The sequence below is a fragment of the Anthonomus grandis genome, chromosome 7 (assembly GCF_022605725.1).
Source record: "Anthonomus grandis grandis chromosome 7, icAntGran1.3, whole genome shotgun sequence".
Taxonomy (NCBI): domain Eukaryota; kingdom Metazoa; phylum Arthropoda; class Insecta; order Coleoptera; family Curculionidae; genus Anthonomus; species Anthonomus grandis.
The window spans coordinates 29,887,064-29,913,761 of NC_065552.1; the positions used below are offsets into that span (position 1 = coordinate 29,887,064).

General features: G+C 35.5%; 1 protein-coding gene across 1 annotated transcript in view; it reads right to left on the reverse strand.

The window, feature by feature from the left end:
• The window catches only part of LOC126738973 (homeobox protein Meis3-like), a 96,965-nt gene that overhangs the window by 21,999 nt on the left and 48,268 nt on the right, over nt 1-26,698 (reverse strand). The window contains exons 2-8 of the mRNA XM_050444485.1: nt 13,430-13,609; nt 13,205-13,376; nt 7,601-7,748; nt 7,419-7,543; nt 3,373-3,574; nt 592-788; nt 230-488 (exon numbers count right to left, since the gene is read on the reverse strand). Of these exons, the coding sequence (XP_050300442.1) occupies nt 230-488; nt 592-788; nt 3,373-3,574; nt 7,419-7,543; nt 7,601-7,748; nt 13,205-13,376; nt 13,430-13,575 (1,249 nt within the window). The 5' untranslated portion in view covers nt 13,576-13,609. The remainder of the gene's footprint in view (nt 1-229; nt 489-591; nt 789-3,372; nt 3,575-7,418; nt 7,544-7,600; nt 7,749-13,204; nt 13,377-13,429; nt 13,610-26,698) is intronic.

Here is a 26,698-nt window from a genome sequence, read left to right on the forward strand (position 1 = left end):
TTTTGCCTTTTATGCTGTATCTTTTTTAATTTTTGGAGAATAAGTCGCAATATTTTCTATAAATGAGATTCATATTTTTATTGTCTGCCTTGTCGTAAGGCGGTTCTGAAAATGAAATTTTGTAGACTGAAAGCTCTTGGCTCAATTCGATATCGATTTACAATCCTATATTTTAATTTGTGTCTTAATTTAAATGCATCAAAATTAAATAAATAATTTAGACTCTTACTACTGTCAAGATTGGCCTGCATACTTCCAAACTCCTGTGGCCAGAACCGCCTGTTATTGTTCTGACTCTTCTTTTTCTTTGTTCCTCCTCCTCCGGGTGAGTGCGCTTGTCCTCCCTCCTGACCTGGAGGCGTGCTGGCATCCAACATGGGCTGTAAAATTCGCCTACGCGCATTAATAAACCAATTATTCACTTGTAACAGCGTCAGGTTTGTTTGGGCAGCGATGTGACGTTTCTCGTCCTCGGTCGGATAGGGATGCTACAAATTAACGTTCGTATTATAATAAAATGGCGATCATACTGCAGGACGTTGATCGTTATCGATGTTCTAAGAATTTTTATGAAATATTCTTAAATCTTACCACTAAGTGTTGAAATAACCACGATCTCATCACGCTGGTGGCATGCTTTGGTAAAACTCCTCTTTTTTGCTTTTTTCCGCCCCTCGAAAAATCGCTGTCGCAGTCGTCGTTGCTGCCCCCAGGGGTGGTAGGGGCAGGGGAGAGGGGCCCCGAACAGTCGGAAGGTGGGGCTGGCACTGGTTGACATAGGTGAGCACCTGAGTAGAAACATATTATTGTTAAACGTTTATTATGATCGATTACCAAACACACAATTCTTTCCGTGTGCCGAACCTTAAGCAAATGTTTTTTAGAAGTGTTCATGGAGTTGTTAGTTGATATACTCTGAATATGCAAGGAATGTCTAGTTTTCTGTTTTACGCGCTTTACGCAGTTTCCGAATTTACGCAATTTGCTATACTGCTTGCTGATATATAAATTATAACATTGTTACCCTATCATCGGCCACTGTAAAACAGGAGCAACTATCGCGAAATGGAAGATCTAGAGACTAAATATGACTGCTGCTGGTGTATACAAACCGCTTTCTCTTGGACATTGAAGATAAAATAATTCTTGACGTTGACGACAGACTAAAACAGTAGTGTACCTATATCAAGAACCATTTTCAGGATGCAGTCTTGTCAAAAAATAGAAAAACTGGAGGTTCAGACAGAATTTATGCGGAAGTCTTTAAAATCTTAAAGAATGAGGAGTAAACGTGATAGTGAAGCTCTTTCATATGGACTACCGATGGGGTGTCATTTCTTCCGACTGTCAACATTTAATTTGGTCACACATTTTAGAAAATCGACTCACAGGAAAAAACTACTTTTTTTTGATAATTATTAGAGGAAATTACTCTAAACATGACGCTCTTGCATATTTCGCTCATCAGGTCAACCAATATTTGAACGAAGAGCTTCCAGGACTACGGATTGGTTACGGTGGTCCTAATAGTTCGCCTCCAAGATCTCGAGACCTCACTGGACTATTATTTGTGGGGCTGGTTTAAAAATTATATGTACTAAGTGAAAGTCGACACTCTAACATTAGAAATGCGGCAGTCTTTGACAAAGAAAGACATGTATCACTGGTTTTCTAAGTCACTCACTAAGGGTCTTCGCAGACGAAGTAGAATGTGTTCAGAGATAATAGCGGTATCTTTGAACATTTGTTAAAAAAGCGCTATAATTAAAATTATGTTAATATAGGAATTTTTGTGTGTTTGTAATTACGCTATATTTTGAAAATAAATGATAATCGCATAAGAACGTGGACATGTTTTTTAAAATAATTAGTGTGGTGCGTTCCGCCCGACTCACCATGTATACAGGGTGTTTTTAAAGTAATTTTAATTCGTTGTAGAACTCGCCAAAAAAGTTATAAGAGAGTTACTTCACATTATTGAGAATTATTTAAAAAAAATCCTTATTAAGTTATCCAGGACTCTTTACACGCTTCGAAAATAAAACCCTCCTGTCCACAAATGAAGTCACGAGAACTTTCAATGTGGTCTTAAAGTTGTTCCAGAGAATTTACTACTCCCTCATGATACACCAACTCTTTCAACAAGCCCCTCAGCAAAAAATCGCAAGGCATTAAATCTGGGGAGCGAGGAGGCCAAGTAATGGGTCCATCGGGCCTTTTTATGCTATGCATCTATTCTGAAACTCATTTAGATATTCATGACCTTCTCGTGTAAAAAGTGCTGGAGCCATATTATGTAGGAACTACATATTCTGTGTATCATTTAGAGAAACTTCTTCTAATAAAATCTAAATAAATTTCACCGGTCAGTCTAGGTGGAAAAAGTAGGATCCAGGTCTAATAACCATGGCATTTATCAAGCCAGGCCAAACATTTAATGAAAATCTATGATGAAAATTAGATCTTTTTACAGCATGTGGATTTTCTAGTGCCCAAACATGATTGTTGTGGAAATTTTTCACTCCATTTATGTAATTGTGGCCTCGTGAGTATACAAAATGAATTTCGTAAAATCTTCTAGGATGATCTTCAGGTTGTATAGCTGGTACCCGTTGATAATGATAAGGATAATACTGTTCTTGTCGTATAGCCTTCCACACTTTACTATGAGAAACTTCAACTGAAGCTGCTATGCCTTTAGTACTGTTGGTTTAGTTGGCTTGTCTTCAACCATTTCTAAATTTTCTTCCTCAATTTGTTAGATTTCAGTTTGAGCAGCTCTGCCAGCGTTGCCTCCACGTTGTTCATTTAAATACCCTGTGTCACGAAGTCTAACAAACTATGTTTGTAAATTTAGCCTAAATAAATTTACAAACATACGTGGCACCGGATTATTTCTTAAAAGATACCTTTTCCCAAACCTGCATGCTGCAGCTGCATTTTGTTGGCACCCTTTATAAGTAGTTATATGTCCAGTGTTCATTGTTTTCGTAAACATGAACCATTTATTCACACAAAATAATCAGATAAATGAAATACGCACTATTAAAAGACTGTTACAGCTGATCGAACCAAGGATTCGTACTGAAAATCATAGAATAATACCGACGTTGATAAACGGGGCAATAAACAAAAAACGGTAACAATTTACATTGTTATTTTTTCAAAACTCTTTTATTATGACCTAACTTTGAAAAAGGTGATTTTTGGTGTATCAACTTTTTCTGACGAGTCCTACAAGCAGTTGAAATAATGACTCACCTTTGCAAACTCTCTGTATAAACCAAGATATTGAACATAATGCTATATAATTATGTTCAAATAATCACATGTACATAAAAACATTATTAAATATAGCAAATATAAAATTACCAATTTGAGAAAGAGGGGTAGATCCATGCACGACCAAACTTTCTGCCACGGGAGGCACAGGTGATGGTTGCGCTGGCAGCCCCGTCGTCTGCTGAAGAGGAGGAGTGGGTCCGCCATAGTGAGGAAGAGAGTAAGGAGGCTGCTCTATCCCTGGAGTACCCGGCGGTCGGTCTAGGGGTGGGGGTTGTTGAGGAACCATTGCCTAATAGAAGCGATTTTTTTTCACAGAATTTGTATACAGCCACTACATTTTACATATAGATTAATATTTAATAAGACGTGCAGAAGTATACAAGGTGTCTCCGATTAAAATTCAAATAGTGGCTTTATTGTCCCAAACAGTTATTGACAAACCTTATTAAATCTAAGTCAGTAAAACTTAGGACTAGTAGATATCAGAAAGCAAAATAGAGTTTCAATAATTTTTGTCAAATCACACATACATTTTGATAATCAGGACAAAACATCATTAAAAAACTCTGTCTAATGGATAATATGCCTTAGTAACTAACAATCTTTTTAAATGCTTTTTAAATCTAATATAAGACTTAGGTTTTCTTATTCGAAGAGGAAGGTAGGTGATTGAACATTTTTTACCCATGTAAATAAAACGGGATGGGAAGGTGGAATGAGCAACCGAAGGGTGTATGTAAGACGAGTTTTAAACGAAATGCCTCCTACAATTTCCTGCTTGTGCTTTCCGAAGATCATAGTTATTGTTTCCAGCATATACAAGCAACAAAGGGTCAATATTCTATTTTGCACAAAAAGATGGCGACAAGTTACACGACACCTTACTCCACAAAGGGCTCTAATTGCTCTTTTTTGCAGAATAAAATACTGTATTAAAGAGATAGTGAGCACATGATCCCTAGAAGCAAATCCCATAGCGAACATGTGCCTCCACAAGGGCATGATAATCATTTTTTGTAATGAAGTTGTTAGAACCTGTAACACTGTGGACTTGAATTCAGCTCCTTATTGATAGTGGCAGAATTCATTGAACATTTGAAACTAACTTTAAAGATTTAATTAAGTCAGCACTAGTGTTATCTTCATTAATATTAAAGATACAGGGTCGGGTAACAGAAACAGTGAAAACAGAAAAAAATTAACATCGCGTTTTTGAGAAAATGTGAAAAATTTACATTTGTTAAATGGAATCCCTTGTATATTTTAAACATTTTAAATGGTAAGAAAACGATCGTCCCACATTCAACTTAAAACATGTTGGAAATGCTCTCATTGGACTTCTTGATGATAAAAAGTTGCAGATTTTCAGACAACTTTACAGGAATATTCTATTATGACAATTTACCGAATCAAAACAAAGAGGGCACAAATATCTTTTTTAATTATTGTGACTGTATTGTGTTTTTTATTGACCAACAAGACGTACGGCAAAGGTAGCGTATAAGCTATACTATAGCAAAGTTGAGTTGTCGAAAACTTTTACCTATACAGAGTGGGCCGCAAAAAAATTTATAAAATATGTATTTTTTTTAAATGGAATGTCCTTACATTATTTCACAAAATGATCGGGACTGTAGCATTACTTTAATAGGACATTTTTAAAATTTGCATGCGGCGTTGCCAGGTAATAATTTTTTTTGTGATTGGTCTTTTAGAAGGTTCGTGAAAGAATTATACCTAACTACGGATTGAACCTAGACATACGAAATTTGTACCACAGTTAGCCTAAGATACCTGTTAAAGACTGGCAGTGATTATTGCAACTGTCAGTCGACTGCAATGATGAAATGTCCAATTCAATGTCTATTTTATCTGGTGTTCCTCAGGGTAGTGTATACTGGGCCCTCTTTTATTTTTAATTTACACCTCAAGTATCTTGCACTCAGTTAAACATTGTAAAATACAGGTCTATCCTGACGGCACTCGATTATATTTGAGTTGTGAATCGGACAACATGTTACATGTCAATAATTTGATAACAGAGGATCTAGATATTGTGAGTGAATTGTCTAGCCAACCTAATTTAAAACTTAATGCGGAAAAATCTTCCGTGCTAATATTTGGCCAAGGCCAGGGTGAAAATAATAAGGGAGCAGTTGAATATACATATTAATGGTATTAATGTATCCTGTCGTTGAGATTGCAAAAAATTTGGGTATTTGGTTGGACACTTAAGATTTAAAACAGATGTAATGTAAAGTACTCAGAAAGCGTAGCATTCTGCGTTATTTTTATTTCATTACTGCTACTTTATATATGAACGTTGTTTAGATATGGACACAAACTATTGAATAGAAAGTTCAAAACTCATGCACAAGATTTATTTTTGACTTGAGGAGGTATGATCATTTCAGTAATAAAATTAAACAATTGGGTTGGCTCAGAATGAAAGAGCGTAGAAAATTTCACATGGATAATTTTCTTTATAAACTATTGAATGCCAACATCTCGTGTGTTCTAAAGAATAAATTTATTTTAAGAAGCATTGCACATACACGAAGCCTTCGTATCATGAATTATTTTACTATACCACGTCACCAGACAGCTTTATTTACAAGGAGTTTTGTTTATAATGCCATTAAATTATACAACGCATTACCTGATAGTTTTGCCAGAATGGATATTATTAATTTATTTACATTGTGCTTCAGTGGTTGAGTAGAATAGCTACTGCAGCTAGACTTCGTCACTGCCTGCACTTATACCAAAGAAATTCTTGTTGTATACAATAAGTAAATAGTTTTCTTTTTGTAAAAATATGTATTTTGTGGTATTTAATGAAAGGCGATTTATTATTATTATTATTTGTCATTTTTGTATTACAGTGTTTGTAAAATAATATAAAAACATTAAATAAGCAATATTTCAAGATTTTAAAGAAAATGAAATGAAACCCGGACTAATTTTATCTATTAAACTTATCCGCGAAATACTTTCATTTTGTGTGAAATACCTAAACTATTTACTTTTTAAGATTTATGTAAGACACGCATAAAACGTACCTAAACCGTACTTTTTGCTCTACCTCTTATACTTTACGCGCTATCTTTGCTGTACGCCTTGTTGACGAACATGCATAAAGCAATGTTCGAATGACCTTTCTAATTTTAAAAAATTGAACTTAAGAAGATGCAATATCTGGATATAGTATGAGATCCAGAGACAGTATTTATTTAGTTATGGTTATTTATAATTATAGCTATATAATAAGAAAATTGGAAAAAATTAGCATTAAATACAAAATGAGACGAATTAAAAAATTACTATTTTATATTGGTGAAAGTCAATTAGAATATTGTCGATATAAGAAGTTAATGGTTGGCGCCTAATATAATTTTTTTCTCAATAAGCAATGTAATTTTTCATAAAAACACGAATTATGCCTTAAATTTGGCGCATAATCTAAAATTAGGTTTACAAAAGAAAGGCTTTGATGTCAAACCTACTTTTTGATAGACCCTGTATATTGGTGATGCAAAAAATCCTGATTTTCAAATGAATTTATTGCATATATTAGCTCCTAGCTGTTACGTTATGTGTACGTTAATGTTATTTTCTAGCTAAATTATTTCAATAAAGTTCATAAGATGGGCATTTTTTTTATAAATACAAAATAAGGCAGTTATATTGGCAGCCTGTTTACTCACTTTAGTTTCAACTATTTTTAATTAAAAACCTTTGGAGCCAAATAAGTTCTTCTCAATAGTGGTTTCTTCCAAAACTTCATCATAAAAGTTCATTATACTAGCGTAAGATAGACAGCTCTAGTCACTACGGTTAATTAAAATCTAATAGAACATGTTGAACGTCAACGCCACGCCGTTTCAAAACCGAATTTAGAATTATTTGGTAATTATATATTTACTTATTTAGGGTTACATTTAACCGTAAATATTCAAATTTTGGTTTGGTAATAATTTGTGTTTAATAAAATTAAGATTTTGCTGTCTTTCGTAAAGATGGAATTTATTAAATCTTCTTGTATTTACTTGATCAGGCAACCCAAGGTTATTTTATCTTGATAAGTTATATTGAATAAAAACCGTAATAAATATTTAAAAATTACAACTTACATGTGGACTAATGGAATATTGTACTGGACTATTGGAGGCTGAGCCGCTTTCTGAATTTCCGTGCGACATCATGCTGTTATTGTTGGACTCTATGCTGTTGTTCATTATGCTATTTCCTAAAATATCTACAAAGTTCCTAACTAAGTATAAATGATCAACTACTGGTTTTACATTTTGCTTACCCTGAGGATAGTCAGACCTAAGCAAATTTTCAGATTGCATTTTCCCTTTCAAACAGGTAATATATCTATTGCAAAAATCCTTACAAAGTTCCTGGACCTTTTCCAATTCTAATAGGTGTATCCTGAGTACCTGAATGGCCTTAATCATCTAAAAGTTAATACAGAAAAAAATTAGTAACTACTCAAAACTAAATTATAAAGTAATGGTAATGAATAAATCAAATTACATTTATATTGCCAATATACAATTTACAATAAATCTCTGTTTACTCATAATTAATTTAAAAAAAGAAATGATCTAAGTAGGAGGTTGCTTGACCACTTCTTTCTCCCGTAGGTGTATCTACCATAAAACCGCAACCATATTGGTGCAATGTATTTCGGTAACAAACATCATTTATAATTTCCAGATTAACGTCTCCCAAAAATAATTTTAACAAACAAAATGGTATTTTTAAAATAATATAAGATTATGAATATGTTTATGTTTCTAAATAAAAGTACTACAATATTACATTTTATTTAAACAAATTCGTACTATATATTCGTATAATATTGTACGATTTTTATTGAGGCACCTTTCAGAGATTCTAGAATATTGCAAATCTACAGATACACTTAAATGGAATTGTCAAAATCACATTTTCTAAAAATAAAGGTTTTACCTATCCTATATGCGTATTCCAAAAAATTACAGCAGCAAAATCTATCAAAATTAATAAAGTTATCACAGGATTGGTTGCACCTTGAATTGTCCTTTTTTAACTATAAAATTAATGTATCCTGTTTTATTTTAAAATAATTAATTTAATGCCCATTTCCTTTTCGTATTCCCATAGATTATGAGAGAAATTAACGGATGAAACCGGTCTAGGAAGATAAAAGTTGGGCGTATAAACATAACCATAATCACCCTTTTCTCTTGTATTCTTGATCTTATCTCGCCTTTTACGACTTTAAATGAGCGGCGATACCACTTAGAAAGAGGATATGTTTTCAAAGTGTCAAGTTACTTTGGCAGGTTCGATTCTCATGGAACCTTGATTAAATCGTTGATAAGCCATAGCTATTATATTTATAGCAGAATTGAAAAACGGATAAGGATATATGTATCATACTTTTTTTAAATAGTTGTTTCATGCTAGTTAAAGCATTATGGAGTTAACAGTTTTATATAGAGTGATTACCTATTTTTATTACATCAAGATGATGCCTGATACTACGGTTATTCGGTGTTATTTATTTGTATCATGAGAATTTTTATTAATATTTGTATGCATATGAATATAGCTTAAAAAAAAGCGCGATGCATTCAAGTTGGTATTGTGCATTCTGAAGGGTTCTCGATTTTAGAAATTTTAGTTCTAAAATCTCGGTCGCATGTTATCTTAGATTTTGGTATTGAGCTTTTTAGTGTTTGAGAGGCAGTAGAGCGTCTGGGGAACATGAACTACTCTAAGATTAATAACAACATTATCATGTATTGATATAATGTAATTTAATACTTATTGAGTGGTAAATGAAGCAATGCAAGAGGGTATGAACTTTGCGGCATGGTCTTCCTAATATTTCGCTTTAATATATATCCTTAGTGACAAATAAATCTAGGCAATAAATAATAAACAGAGTCTGAAGAATTGTCGTGTTGAAATCGTTTTTCGAGTCTTTGGGTGCACCTTAGATAATTTTCTTTCAATGCTCTGTTCAATTTGATCAACTGTTGACGGGTCCACCAGTAATCGTTCCACCAACTTCAAACTATTTTAGCTTACCTGCACGATCTTTGTCTTTCGTATCAAAATCACCTCTTTTGAAGCGTGAAAAACATCGTTCACTAGGTTTTTTGTTTGGAGCATATTTATCATAAAATTGAACCAACAACCGATATCTCTCAGCAGCAGTTTGTTTCAAATAAACGAATGTAATAAAGCTTGCTTGCAAAACGACTTATTGTTATAAGATTCTACATTTTTAACCCAAAAAAGAACAATGTTACTAGTTTTTAGCTACTAATAAATCAAATTTTATGTGCTTATACTACTGTTTAATTCTTATATTTCATTTAAAGTTATAATAATACTTATACTACAATGAAATTCAACTTTTTTTAGTATTGCTTCTAGACTTATTATACCTCTTATATCAAGAGGCCGTATACGAGGCCTCAATGTACAAAACACTCAGTTAATTTATGACTCAGCCAAGGGCTTCGCTTATCATGAACACGGATATTAATTATTTGCCTCTTACAGAATTTATGGATGGAAACACTGCTGTGGTGCTAATTAAAATCTCCACGAAGATGGTATTATCTTGGTGAAACAGAAATTTGCAGAAACTGCACAGCGAAACAAGTTAAGAAAGTTAAGAAAATCCAAGCGGAAATCATGGAGGCTTTTCTGTAAGGATCTTAAGGACGTCCCAGCTACAGCCAAGCTGCACAAAGCCTGTTCAAAAGAGGGCACAAATCCGAGAGGCACATTCAAGAGGGCGAATGGCACACAGATACTTTCAATGAGACAATGGACCTTGCTATTAGAACTGACTTTGCTGACTGCATGTTTGGAGCTTCGTATTTCCTTAGAATCCAATCTAATCCGGCGATAGTTAAATAGATCAGCTATATGCTGAACTAAACGTCATTTAGAGACTCACTTCGTTCGATCCACGGATCTCAGTGCATCTGCAGTTAAGGTATGCCTCCAGGGCGAGGTACTATCTCCTTATTTATAGTCTATTGGTAGATGATCTGATCAAATTTCTTAACCGAAGAGGGCACAATCGGTTATGCGGACGATATTTTCGTAATAATTTGATTGGGACGACTGCACGCAGGGACGATTGCAGAAGGGATGTAAGATGCCCCGAACACCACATGTGAATGATGCCCTATATGGAGAGTTCATTTATAAACACGGCAAAAACGACCATTGTACCATTTACCAAGAAAAAGGGTGATCAACAACTTGCAACGAGGGGTGAAATATCTGGGTCTCGTCTTGAATAGAAAACTCATCTGGAAAACGCACCTTGAATCACTTCTTGGCCAAGAAAAACTTTGGTTGGCAATATAAAAGTGGATCAAGAAGTCTTAATAGATTCCACCGTACTGTATAGGGTTCTGGTATGGTGGAGAAAAATCGAGCAGAAGAAAGCCATACTGAAACTTTATAGACTACAATGACTCGCATGCCTATGCATCACAGGGGCCATGAAATCAACCAGAACGATGAACATGGAAGCTCTTTTACTCCTAATACCACGCAATATAACTATAGAAGAAGAGGACGCTATGAGGGCAATTTCCATCCACAGAAAAGAAAACCTTAGGGTGGGGAACCTTTCTGGTCATCTGGAAATCCTGAGGGAGTCTGGGATATACTTGTTATAGACACGGTATACAGTTTCGCTACGAAAGCAACACCAAACGATCTCCTAACTTTCACCATATGTTGTCATAAGTTCATAATAAATGTTTGTATCTGGAGTTTTTTTGTATCATTTATTTTAGCCCTATACTTACTTTGTCTCGTCATCCTTCACTCACCTTCTTGGTCTGGATGTGCTCTCAGTACTAATTTCATGACAAAGTTAAAATCTTAGAATGATACAATTTTTTTTATAATTGTTTCTCACTTAATATACCTATTGAAAACTTTGCAGTAGAACGATTTTCCGAAGACCGCCATTCTCAGTGAAACAGAATCATCAGAAGGTACAGTATCAAACACTATTCCAAGGGACCAACTTGGAAGTTTAAAGGAGAGAGATGAAAATGACGTTCAAATAATCCTGATTGGCAATCTGTATTTGGAATATCTGTATTTGATGTGATGTAAATATGTCGAAAACGTAAAAATATATTGTTTGCGACAGTGACTGACCAATTATTTGGTATTAAAGCAACTCTTTATCAATCACAATAACCAGAAACCTTCAGGTATGGAACGTAATTCAAACACAAATTCGTCACATCATACCACCAATTTGCGTTTTTTTAAATTCAGCTTTGAGATCACTTGATATTTTATTGCACATAGAGGTTACGATAATTATTTATTGAGTATATAATCAAAAAGCTTTTATATGACAGTTGTGAAATATATACAGTCCGATAGAGTTTTTGATAAAGGAATAGCATTATTCCGCAATCAGAATTTTCATTCTTTTACTTGTTTCGGAGTGAGTATCTGGAGCGCCATCTAAGTATTATGGTTCAAAATATAAATTAAGGTCGCTGGATCTAAACGGGTAAATCCTGTAAACAGATTGTGATGTTTCATGTTAAGTGTTTCTTGTGTTTTTATCCGGTCTTATGACACCCTTAGGGCGAACATTTATTAAAGGTAAAGCCCACTTCCGCGTTATCCTTCACCCAGTCAACACGTGGTCATTCTTTCCTTTCCGATCCTTTGGATTTCTTTCCCAGACCCTTTCCTGTCTTCTGCCCTTTGCCAGTGGTAGCTGAACCTGTTCACGCCGGTAGCCAGGCCGGATGATGTCGGATGCATCGTAGGGGAAGCGTCACCGTGGATTTCAGTATTAAAAAAATTGTGAAAATATCGATTCGGGGAACAGGGTACATACCCGACGGTTTTCCCGAATCTCCAAATCGTGCTGGCAGATAGCCTTGCAGCAAAAGCCATTAAAACTAGCAAGTCCAAGTCCTAAAGGTAAAGCTGTGCTGTGGGCAATGTTTCCTGTTGATAATGATTACTTTCATAATCTAGCTTGGGTGTGAAATCCCATAGGAGTTCTGTAAGTATCGTTTATACCAGTCTCTAGTTGCACCAAGGACACACATCATTTATTTAAGTTCATTACTTTTAAAATAAATTATTACCTTAAAATATGGCCGACTCTCGGCTTTTTAAGAAGGTGTTTCACTCATCAGAGCCCTTCAGGAAAACAATCAAGACGGTCGATAATCGAACCTGGTAGGTTACAATTTCACAAGATAATTCCCACTCATCATTAGTAATGATGCTAAACATTACTAATGATGAGCCATGATAAAACACCGATGCCAAAATAAAACACTACGAAAAGATTTTACTCCCAAGTAGAAGGTAAACATTAGGAAAAATAATAACAAAGCTGAATCACTATAAATTGAGAAAAAACATACGTTAACCCAAGAAAGGAGATAGATTCACTATCTATAATTATGATTTTCTATGATCTATGATTATGATTTTAATGTCAAGGATCAACCCGATCTAGAGCCATCCATGATAAGAGTGGTAACCTACCTCCAAAACCCATAAATCACGGAAAAAACCGTTCTGCTTTATTGTGCTATATGCAGGCAAGATGTAATATCTCTAGGCTGCCTGAGAAGGATTTGTGGATATATGTAATACAAAAACATAACTGGTTTTTCTATTTATTTGATACTCAAAGATTAAATAAATGTTGAGAATTTTAGCTTATTATTTTAATAAACAACCCACAAAAATTTAAACATGTTAGAAATTAAAATTACTACATTAGTAGAGCTGTTTCTTTCGGTTGCTCCGACAACAAACCTCTCAACTATTTAGTCCATCATTATTATTTAAAATATTATTCCGGTAAATTTTAGTAAATTAGAACTCTACTCACCAGTCCATCAATTTCGGGCTCGTTAGCCAGAAACGGTTTCCGATCTCGTTCCTGGTGTTGCACGAACGCTTGAATGTCCATGTTAAAAGCATCACTGGATTGGGGTTCGGAAGATTGAGTGGCCAGTTCACAGCGTTCAAAGAGAAGTGCCAAAAGAGGAAAGAGCGGATGCCTAAAAAAATCGGATTATTCACAAATTGAATGTATTGAGAAAACTATACTTACTTATAAACAGCCCTTTTGTCAGCTTCGAATTGTGCTTGATCGGTGTCGGGGGGCGCAAAAGCGGCTTGAGGTGGAATCGCCGTATGGGCTGCTACCGGATCCCCCAAAGGGGGCGCCGTGGCGGTGGGCGCCGGCACGCTTAACATCCTGGTGGTCGGTACTGAAGGGACGGAAGATCACCTGAAATGAATGAATAAATCTTTATTTAGAAAAGATACAACTACAATTGTACAGTGAAACCTACAATTTAATCTAAGTTTAAGCATTGTCAAACTAATGGGTAAAAGGGAGGATTTTGAAAGCGACGACATCTTTGTGAAGGAGATACCCACGGAAGATCACAGGTTGAAATTTTTTTTGGTAGTAATATGGATAAAAATGATATCATGTACGATAGTTCTTTTTGGCCAAAGTACATACGTACCTATTAACCCGATAGATTTGATTTCAAGAAACATACGGATTCTTTACAGAACATAAATAATGAGTTAGGTCTACCAAGAGGTGGACATTTTTAATAAGCAATAACATAGTTGATGGCACACCTTCACCTTTCAAGTATCAGCGGAAATAGGCTTTAATGAGAGCCCCTAAGTCCCCAAAGATGAAATTCGAACGTCAAAGCAGGCTCCTTGTTATTTCCAGAATGTTCGCGGACTCCGAAGCTATATCCTTAGGTTTGCCTTGCTGAGTTTGACGTCATCGGTTTAGTAGCAACACGGTTGTCTGATGATGTAAGTAGCAGTGAACTTTTCCCTGACAGTTATAATGTATACATATGTGAGCGAAGATTTGATGCAATCGGTCTATCGAGGGGTGGTGGGGCACTTCGCTTCTTCTTAAAAACCGAGATTATTGATGTTAGTAGCTTTTTCTCCATATCTAACTTAATTGACATAGTAGGTTGTAAGTGTTACTTTAATGATCATGTTATAGTATACATTTTTGTTATTTACACTCCATCTCAAATAACTAGCTAGCATCTAGCTAACTTAGCTTTAAACAATATATAGATTTGTTTTCCCAAAGGCTTAATGGTTACAGAAATGTTCTTGCAATGGGTGATTTTAATGTACCATCTTTTGATACTGATCAATCTGATAACAAGGCTCGAAGCTTGAAACCATTTGAAGACTTGAAGCAATTGAACTCTGTATTGAATGCTAACAAACGTAGGTTGGATCTTATGTTTTCTAACATATATGGACTGGTAACTCATGACAAAAACAACTCATAGGTTGAGGATACTCATCATCCTGCACTGGCAATGATTTTTGATTGGAGCATGGTAGTATAGGACTCAGTAATTTTGCAAGAAGTAGTTCATGTAAATCCTATAACTTTAGAACTGATTTTCCCTCTCTTTATGCATCATTATGTAGCGTGGACTGGTCATTTTTGGATACTTTGAACGATGTAAATATGGCTTGTATCACGTTCTATGGCAAACGTATTAAATAGTTCCAATTTTATGAACCTTTAAAAATACCGCGATATTCGTGAAATTTCGAAAACCAAAGACAAATCGAATAAGGGACTGTGTGCATGATAAGTGCACAAGTAAAACGTGTTGGAGACACGCCCCTGTAATAATATGTATAAACAGGTCTGTTTTCTTTATATCACAGCCTAAGCGTACGCGTCTGCAATCTTTATGGCTACTTAAGTTGCCGCGATCATTTGAATATGCCCCCGTGCAGCGAGAGCTCCCGGAGACGTACGACGGACTCTGCATTAAAATGTCATAATTTCCCTTGGAGTTTTTTATTTCTTTTTCTTTTATTTCCTTCCACTGTTATTGGTTTATATTGGATGCATATTTATGCCGACCATCAGGGCAATGTATATTATTATTTAATTTACGGGGTAAATTATAATGGTAACCTTATCATTAGGCAATTTTCGGAGAAGCTTTCATTTCTACGCGTAAATTAAGACATATAGGTGGCCTGTTTCACGACACCCACAAGTATACATAATCACGTTGAGGTAACGAAATATTGAACTTATTGCTCAATCCATGAAGTGAAGTGAATCCAATTTTAGGAGAGGATTCAGGGACGTTTACCCTTGTGATGGCCCCTTATCTTATGTTTCCGATAAGAAAATAACAACTTCGCTAAATGCTTGGAAATTCTTAATCATAATAGAATCATTCATCAAGTAAAAAATTAGATTTCCCCGCATCAACATGGCTTTCACAAAGGACGTTCATTGGATCGCTACATTGGATCATGATATTTTGTTGGCTAAACTGGAGTCTTTTGGTTTCCCTAATCATCTCCTTAAGCTTTTAGAATCATGACTTTCAAGACGATCTCAGTTTATATGTGTAAATGACGTTTTGTCAAGCGATTATCTCTTAAAGTCCGGCGTTCCTCAGGGATCGGTGATTTGGGGCATTGGATAACCACAATATCCATGTACATGAGGCGATCCGCGATCCAATAATGATGTTTTATGGGATTTAGTTTAAAGGGTCCATTTTGACTCTTCATATGCTTGAATAGCAGTTTGAACCGATAATCAAAGTATCTGTCACAAGTTATCGGATCAGTTCTAATCAAGCGAGTTTTTTCTAAGTAAGGGATACTGGCAGCCTCCTCTAGAGTAATGTCTTTTTGATCAACAACTTTTGTTAATGTCTTGATCAATTCAATCAATGGCCATGCTGTTTCTGCTGCTGATACCGTAAAGAAAAGTGTAGGGATTCCAAATTGACGAATCATACATAGTAATTTTGTCTTTTCGTGCTTCCAATAAGCAGGTGAACTCGCAATTTTACTAAGGAAATGGAATCCCATGTCACTTCGAATAAGCTGGTCTAAAAAATTTGCTTGCCTTACTTAACCAGCTGTATATTTTCCATCCTCATTCCTCTTTTTTCTGAGACATGTTTCAATTGCACTGGATAATTGGATTAATTGACGTTTTTTTAAATGTATTCAACAGATAGTCTGTCCTTGCAAATCGCCTGTCTTTGTGCTGGAGTTGTATTTTGGTCCGCTCAGAATAAGAATATTTTGTAAGAAATTGCTTAGCATATCCACAGAAAAGTGATCTTTATCGATGATGTGTGAGGGAAGCTTAATTCAATGGTATTATTGTATGCCGATGACCTCAAGCTTCTCCTCCTTATTGACTCTTCTGACGACTGTCTCACCCTTCAAAAAGATCTAGATACTTTAATTACGTGGTGCAATACAAACAATCTGAAAATGAACGTCGACAAATGTCAAGTACTTTTCCAATCAATGTCAAACCAATTCTCTTTAACTACTCTATCAATTACACAGCGCTAACTAAGTAGATGAAGATCTCTTCGAGAATTAAGCTTTAAAATCTGGTGAATACAGATTCAATGAGGAGGTGAACCAAATTCTAGAACACCCACTGCATACGATGTTGTCGCTAAAACTCAAGCCTTACATTTGGGCGACTATGAAGTTTCAGAAGGAGACATACCAATGCTGAAACAAGCTGAGACCAACAACATTTCAGTATTAGCAGGGGAATTAATAGATCGTATTAGTTAGTTGCAGTAAAGTTGTTTCACCCTTAGTTGATCATTGACAGGATGTAGCTCTATTTCAAGAAACAAAACGGGATTGGAAAGGGCCGGAAGGTGAGGCTCTCTTAGTTCGAAAAAATCTGCGTTTCAACACCGATCTTTACTTATAGGAAGATGTAATTGGTCGTACGGGGGAAGGTAAGGATAACTGATATTTCTGAAGAAGCTGTTCTTCTAGATCCACGATTGCCTGAGTTCCCTCTGGAATCAAACCCACTTGTGCCCTCTACATGCCTTCAAACCAGTCTATCCTTTGGTCTATGGCAATTACATAATCGAGAAAGGGATTACGTTTCTTACTTTCATTGTAAAAGTAGGGTTCTTCTATTTCTAGAAACACCATCTGGTCTTAACCGAGTTCAGGTGATACCGGCTAGAGGCAGGAAAGTGGTCTAAGACAAAGAATCAGTTGACTGTGAGAAGGATAACGGAAGTCGAGAGAAGTAATGAAAAGTGAGAATGTGATGCTTTGAACAAAAAGTAGACAAAGAACCATATTTTGATTTATAAAATAATTTGCCCGTTAAATTATTTCATAGTCGCAAATTCGTAAAAATTAAAATTACTACTTCCTAAAAAACTCTCTCTAAGAAGTTTGGTTCCGCCTATGAGAAGCCCTGATGATAAAACATACATAACTATCATTTTACAAGCCTCTACCTCATTTAATCCGCACCATAATAAATACTTTTATTGAAGCTCCTTAGTGTATTTAAGATGTTTATTACACACACAGAGAGTATTAGGCGACGATACACACCTCAGGGGCTATAAAGCTGTTTCGAAAATAAATTATGACTTTATTCAGTGGATTTAAATGAATCACTTTTTAGAGGGTGAGGATTCGATCAAATCTTAATTTAGTCAGCATTAATTAAATATTGAGTTAATTCTACTAAATCTACTACATCAAAATCCGGTGAATATAATGCCTTCCTCCTATAAAATATTTGTTTTTTAGCCTTATTTTTAACAAAAAAAATTTTGATAGGGCTTGACAGACACTTTTTGGGCATATGCCAAATTAGTTCTACTCGTAGGGTCATACTTATGGGGCTTTAAAAGGGGTCAAATTTTAGAAAAACATAGTAGGGAATTTTTTAGGAAAAAAAATACAACGGAATCTTGATCAGCAACACCAAAAACACTCCTGTGCAAATTTTTATCCCTCCAGTGTACAGGGTATCCCAATAAAATGGTATTCATTTTAATGAAAATCGTTAATTAGACCCATTTGTCGGGCCGTCCCATATTAGGTATCAGAAATTTATTAAAATCTTTATCGTAAATACAAACTCTATAATAGCTCAGTAATAACACATTTTTTAGCAGTATTACGTTTTTCTCGTGTTTGAAGTCTTTTGACGTATACTTTCCTTTCCAAGGTACTCTATAAATAAAAATCGAGCGATGTAAGGTCTGGGGACCGCGGTGGCCAATGAACCAAAGAAATGTTTGTTCCAATGTTCTTTCCAAGGTATTGGGAAAATTTTCATTAAGCCAAATTCTAACAATCAATTATGAATTCGTGCCCCATCCAATTGTAAATATAAGTTTCCGGGTTTAGGTTTCCATAAAAAACAGACCGTCTATTTTATACTACACAAATCATTTATTTTAAAAGAATACTGTCTTTTCCATTCTACTGCCCAATTTGGATTGTTCTCAGTCCACATCCTAATATTTTGTGATAAAATCACGTCGCTGGTTGTATAATGAAACTTATCGTCATGGTTCAACATTATCCAGTCTCAGTTGTTTTATATTTCGCAGTTAATAAAGTATGTTTTATTACGATTTAAATGCATAAAAAACCAAATCTACGCCCGTGTGGTGGTAACGTTGTTCGTGCGGCAGCAACTTTTAAATCAAGTTTAGGGAAAGGGACAGCATTGAATGGTAAAAAGTAGAGGAGAGAAGAGTGAAGTGAAGGGCCCTCGCCGCTCGCTCGGAAGCACGAGAGATGAATTGCATCGGAATGACTCTTTTTACTGTCAATTCCGGTGTTATTAAAATAAAGGCGGAAAATTGCCTTTTGGGAGTTTTCGTATAGCCGTAACAACTAGAATTGCTAATAAACCATATATAGGAGAAAACAATAAAGTGAGCAAAGGTAATGGCACTGATATTGTTGCAGAATACATGGAAAATCCTGTGACATGAACTTGAACCAGATGCTCTGGCCTATGGCTACGTGATGTCATGTAGTACAGTTTCTCAACAACTTGATCCAACGAAACTAATTGTCTTTAAATACTGGATTCTACTTGGTTTAACTCCTCTGCATCTCTTTTTGAGCAAGGCATGCACGAGAGAGAATTTTTTTTAATTTATTTTTATTTTTATACATAGTCTTCTTCTTGATGCTAACGATGCTGTCATCTCTTAAGCCTGTGTCCAAATGGTAATCGCGGCTTTTTTTTCTTTCTAAAAAAAATTGTTTAGCAAATAGGCAAACCTGTTTAGGAATTTCCAGAAATTTTTAGTTTAGGGAACAAAAAGAAGTCGCTTGGGGCTAAATCTGGTGCGTATGGAGGATGGTTGGAGATTGGTAATCAAACTCTAATTCTCAGATTTTGGCTATGGTAAGTATAATACATCCCCTTAATGAAACAGTTTTTTTGCCTACAAATCTGCCCAATTTATTGTACTTAAACTGAGGCAATTGAGAGCAACTGAAACTGTTCATTTGAAACTTCGTAAGCTCATAATCAATCGCACGATGCACCTTAAAAAATTGGACATCTGAAAATGAAGCCTGTCGCTAAATTTTGCAAGCATATGATTTGGAGGCCTAATAATAAGCAGTTTTGCTAAACCCATCTTTGTTTCTGACAAATACATCGCGAAATGCTCACTCAATATAAAAGTAAAGAGAAACTTAAATTAGATTAAAGAAATGGAGTTGACTTTACAGACGAGTTCTACGCTACCGCAACTAGTAAATATTTATTGAAGCACCAGCCAACTGTGTTCTCTCTAGAGGTCTCTATCTACCATCTTCTTTTTGACTAGACTCCAAAAGAGTAGCTTCTGCATGTATCTGCTTTGTTTTGCTTGTGGTCTCCCAAGCTCTTAAACCTAAGCCTAGTGACACCATCAAGGTCCAGTGGTTTCTTATTCAACATGACAGAGTCTGCTTAGGTTATTGTCTGTAATTTTTAAGGTCGTCAGGTGTCTCTTTCGTTTGCATTGGAAATAATCATAACCATTATCCTTACTACCCTCCGTTGTGGAACAAAAGTCTCTCTCATGACCCAGTTTTTGACTTTATCCTTAGCCTATTTTTTTTTGTCGGCGATGAAATTCTTTATGAGCACCGGTAATTCTTAAACCCCCGGTAGTGTGCACTAAAACTTTCCCGCTGAGTGGTACCACTTGGTGGCTTCCTGCACTGCGCTCTGCTCTATTGCAGTCCTATTGTGCCCCATAGATTTACTCTTTTCTGATATCACTTTTCCAGGTTTTATCGCTTACTCAGCATGTTGGTTCTGGGTCTATGAATTTATTGCTGCCCCCCTTCATTGCAAGTTGGGTTGCCCTTCTTGCAGCGCCATGGCTGCGATGTTCTGTGCTTGGATTATCTCTGGCCTGTTTTGATCTTTGGCTAGGTCCGCGAGATCTTCCCAGCAGTTTTGTACAGTCTTAGACCTAGTATCAAACTGTCCTAAAGCGTTTGCTTCTGCCTGGTCTCCTGTAAAGATTTCGAAGGATCGACTCCTTGGCACCTCTTCTCTCATCAATTGGAAACAGGTCTGGATTCCTTTTATATCCGTAAGTCTGTTGGTTCCAGGCCCAGGTTCAGCGTGAGTTACCTGCCCTGTTGTCCATCCTCTAGCACTGCCACTGCTACCCCGATCATTGATCGTGTGGTCGCAGTATCTTCTGTTCTCAGTGGTCCGTTGCCTTCTTTGATTACGTTTAAGGGTTTGTCTAGAACTTGGTTTTGTCCGTTCTAAGTGCCATACGCCCAAGGTCCTCTATCTTGTCGAATAGAGTATTTGTCCAACTTTCGTTATGATCGTTGCGTCATTCGATAGTAGCCTTTTTCCCTGATATTGCATCAGCCCCTATTACGAGATGTAGTGGGCTCAGCCTATCAGGTTGTGTCGTTGACATCGCTCTTGATATACCCTTAGCGTATAAGCCTGATATATTGCCGCAATTCCACAGAATTACTTCGGGCACTATTAATTTGTGACTTGAACTTTTCCTGGCTAATTTGTCTGTTTCTTAATTTTAGAATCATCTTGTCTGATGACATATCATAGATTGACTTGACTTCTTTATCTTCTATTTTGCAGCTCATTTCCTGATTTACTTAGGCTCATTTACTTTGAAGATGTGGATCCAGCAGCACATTTCCGGTGGAAGAGTTGTTCTCATGGCTCGGATGATGCAGAAGCATTCTAGCCTTTGGACTCCCTATAGTTGCCTGATTGCTTCGAGTTGTGTTGTTCCTTCCCAGCTGTTTGAACCATAGGATGATAACATGGGTCTTCCTACTATATTGTACAGCCAGCTTTTTACTACTATTTTGTATTTTCTGCCGCACAGTCTCCCGCATCTGCCAAGAGCAGTTTTTGATTTAAGTATGGCCTGGTTGGTGTGCCTAGATCATTCTTTGGTCAAAAATGACTCCAAGGTACTTAACTTCTTTCGAGAACGGTTGTAGTTAATTGTACTTTAGGAAAGGAATTATTGTGGTTTTAAGGGAGTTTAGCAATAATTCTTCATTCTTGCGCCACTTGCCAATTATGTTCAGTGCATCCTATGTTCTTTCTGGAACATAATTTATGCTGTTGACTATATAACCAAGTAGTCTATGAAGCTCAAGAATTCTTTTATTTCTCTTCTATAAGTACGTCATCTAAGACGATTGCCCAATACGTCATGTAATAAGAAAACACTCACTTCTATAGACTACTCGAGTATAGCCTCTTTCACTGACACTGTGGCTTTTCTTAAGATCGAACTGACTTCCCTTTGTCTCAGGCTAGCCTCAATCCATTTGCACATGTGGCAGTAAGGGTTACTTCGCCTTTTTGAATCATTACTGCACCGGGCGATTGCATAGTTACAAGAACAAATAATGCCCATTTGGTAGACTCATAGTTAATTATTTCATTAGCTATCTTGCTATTAGGTTTTAATATCCTTGTTTGTCTTTGAGGACACTTTGTTCATCTAGGCATAAGCACGTATTTGCATGCTCTTTTAGGCTCTCAAACAGAAACTTTCACTTTACTAACTGGATTCGATATTTTATATTGAACAGACTCGACATAAAGCTAAATGGCTGACCAAGGATATTGAAGTTTTAATAAGCAATGGCGACAATACTTGGCTTCTATTTTTAATACGGAGGTATGCGGTGATGAAGTATTGTTCACAATTCATAGTTCCTTTTATAATACATATAAATAAATGCAAGTATCCCGTCTACGGTAATAATTGTTACAATGGACTCTTAGGGGGTTTACGGAATGACGAGCTCTGAGGCAATCTTGCAAATTAATAGATTTAGAGGAAAACATGAATAATAGAATTGATATTCACAAACAAGGGCCCTTTACCATCATGTAAACAAAAAATGTTGAGCCGCTAAACCCAATTGAAAGCTCTAAAATATTAAGCTGAAAAAATCCTCTCCATCCATGTTCAAAAAACATTCAATATGCTCAAGCAATATCACAACACACCCTAAACTCTCAATACACCTATTTGACTAACAATGTTTTGATCTGATTCTTTTCTTTTCAATTCTTTTGGATCTTACTATCAAATGATTCTTGTATTAGCAATTCTTTAAGGAATTTAAATATTCTTCTTAATAAAGTATCAGTTTCAGTCTCTGTTAGTTGAATTTTCGTAGAATTTTGGTTGTTGATGGCTTTATACCGATCTATGGAGTTATTATCAATTAGGATCTTACTTTATCAGCGATGCAGAGCTGACCGATGTCCAAATCTTGTGCCACGTGCTCTCCAAACCCGTATCCTTGGTAAATGTATATATAATTAAAATCGTTCCTTATGGTGAATAAGACATTCTCTGGTTTCAGGTTAATATCTCCAAGATCTTCGGCTGACTAGATACTCTTCTCTCAACATTCGATAGATGGTATAAATATGACCTAAACATCTTACTATCATGATTTAGTCTTGACCCTTTGGTGGTTTACGGGATGACAAGCTCCTTGCAAATTAATAGATCTTCAAGAAAACACGCACAATAGAATTGATATTATAAATCAAGAGCCCTTTAAACCATCATGTAAACAAAAAATGTTGAGCAGCTAAACCCAATTGAAAACTCTAAAATATTTAGCCGAAAAAAAGATCCTCTCCGCCCATGTTTAAAAAACCCACAAAAGCTTTTTCCAAACGTAAATTTCGTAAATTGTAAGGTAGTTAAATTCGGTAAGTAAAGGGTGTAATTTAGATTAGATAAACGGACGGGATCTGTATCAGAGGATTAACGACAGGCAGCAGCTACCCAGCTTTTGATAACTTAATTAAACGATTAAAATAGACCGTTGTTGTTTTTCGTTCCGTACTCTAATTACATTAATTTTTTTGGTTTCAGAGGGCGGGGTTCTCAGCTTATCTCCATTGGATATAGAATTTATGGCGTATTATGAAATGTTTATTGACTTACACGTAATATTTAAAAATATTAAGCATTAAATATTTTTAAGGCAGGGAAATTGGATTAGGCTTTTTGGAAAAAAAATCTATGTATAAACAATTTTTTATAAACCGCCAACGCGGGAAAAATAGTCACATTTAACGGTAAAACTGATAATAGCCTAGATGAGTTAAAATTGAATTCAATATTTACATAATTACATGTTTGTCGGATTAATTTAATAGGAGATCAAACGGAGGTCTATTTTAAGAAAGATTCCTTTCCATCTACTGGCTTAACAGTACTTTTTTATAATAAATGGGTTTACATTTAAAAGATTTTTTTACCGTTTCCCATTAAATTAATGTACTTTAAATTTAAGGAGTTTTTGGATGCAAATCTTTTTTTATGGTTAAAGAGAGTTTCTAGAAAAGAGAGAAGGCATCTGTGTTGAAAATTTTGTATGTACTTATGCAAGTCCACATGTTGCAAGAACCGCTAGAAATCTTTAGGAGCAGTAACACATTCATGTATTTCCATGGCCTGCGCAATCCCCTGACTTAAATCCTGTCGAGCACATTTAGTATATGTCGAAAAAGCATATTTTAAATCAAGCAATAGTGTTCCAGACAAGGGAAGAGTTGCTGAACTGTGTGCAAGATCACTGGGTACAAATTGAGCAAAACGATATTGACAATTTAATTAGGAGCATACCAAACAGCAGTTTTTAACAACAAGGGTGAACTTTGTCCCCTGGACCATTTTGATGTGTGTATTTAATGGTATTTATAACTTTAAATGAAATTGAAAGATAGGCAAAAACACCGCCCATAATTAATTAATTATTTATTAAATTTTAATTGCCTGGATAATGACAGGTAAAGAAATAAAAAATCTATTGTTTTTCAATGTTTGTTTGGGCTATTTTGAAAAACCAAATAAAATTATCAATTTAACGAAAAAGAAATGAAAAATTATATAAATAGCTTAGCAGTTGATGCATTACATATTGAGGCCATTAACTAAATTACCAAATTATATTATTCCACTTGGTGCAACCCGTAAGTGGTTTTAATACAGAACTTGATAAGAGATACATTTATCATGTACCATTACTGTTGATCTTCTTCATACCTATAATAAGCAGATGCCATCAATCATCGAGCGTTATGCTCAAGCAATATCACAACATACCCTAAACTGTCTATTTGACTAACAACGTTGTGACCTGTTTTCAATTCTTTTAGATTTTACTACCAATAAGAGTTCATCATAGAGTGCTTGATGAAGCGCACAAGTAGAAGTATCAAGACAATTTCTTATGAATCCTACATTGTCTCTAAGGCAAGTTTTAGCGATAACAGGAACTTGTCATGAATCTATAGGTCAGGTACTTAAATTAACTAATTTGCATCTATACCAAAACCAAAATTTTCAGAAACTGCGTGAAGACGACTCTGACCGAAGAATAGAATTTTGCCAGGGAATGACAGAAAAATTACGTATTACTCCTGAGATGCTAAAAAGATATATTTTATTTTAGCAACGAATGCACGTTTCTTTTAAATAGTTCTGTAAATAAACACAACTGTACAACACATGTTTTCAAGGAAGGACACAGACACTGTATCCAGAAAAAATGAGCGTGTGGGCGGGAATGTGAGGCAGGAGGTGATACTATTGTCGGGCCTCGATTTATTAATGGTAACCTTAATGGCGAAATTTACTCAGCATTTAATTGGCGAAATGTTGGAAACCACCAATCAAGCTAAACTTGTTAAAGAAATAGAAAATCAGTTGGATATTTATGGAGGCAGGAACCTATAAACGAAGATTTATTGCAAGATGGAGCGACACTCCGCTATTCCCGTGAGGCAATTTTTACATGATGCGTTTCCAGTGGATTGGGAGAAAAGTTCCAATGAAATGGCCGGCGAAATAACCAGATCTAACACCCCTCGACTTTTTTCTCTGCGGCCACCTAAAAATTGTTATGTTTAAAACGCAACCAGGTTCACTCCATGATCTTCGGCCACGGATTATTACAAAATGTGCATTTATTCCAAGAGAAGTGTTTCAAAATGCGAGACATGAGTTTCAAATTAGATTATACTTTTGTTTAACCCAAAATAGAATGCAATTTGAGCATCTAATTAAATAATATAACACTTCATAAAATCAGAGTTTATATACATTAAATACTACTCCTAAAGAGCTTTGATTTAAGGTGGGTGGTGTCGGTTAAAATTTCGGGGTTGGAGTGCATCGAGCCCAAGGTGTGACTTACCCTATAACCAAAATATGCTGGTTATAGTTTCCCCTATATACAGGTAGGGGACATTTGTACCAAATTGCTTTTTTCTAACTTTTTTAGTTTCAGAGATATTTGCATTTAAACACGTCAATCTAGATATACATGGGGAAGTTTAATTTTATAAAAATCCTGCAGTCTCCCGCCACTTATTTATACATTGTATATCTAAAGGCTTTTCATTTTACCTTAACCTACGACTCCACTGCAAGTATAGACTATTTCTTCACTGTTTAATTTTATCTTTGCCAAATTTCTGTCAATCACCTTCTCACCTCCAGCTAACCTCATTTTGATATGTCAAATGAAAACCTCAATCGTATGACACTACGTACCAACGACTACTGAGCTAAAATGTCCGGTAATAATGAATATTTTATCGACATCATACTTTGGTATGTCAATATCCAAACATCATTTTAAAGAGTCTATAAAAAAAAGTTTACAGACTTATAAACAGTAAGGGTGTATAAAAGGTTTAAAAAATTTAGTCAGCTCACAGAATTTATTTAATTAAGTGTTCAAGATACGCTCCGTTATTCGCGAGACAATAATAAAGTCGGTTTTGAAATTCTTCACAAACATTGGCAAATGTTTGTCCGCTAATATCTCTACATTCGCGAATAATTCGATCCTTTAAATCATTAATATTTTCAAGTTTTGTAAAATTTGCTTTTTAAATGCCCCCAAAGTAAAAAATCTAATGGAGTTAAGTCTGGCGACCGTGCGGGCCTCATTCAATTACACCACGCTTGCC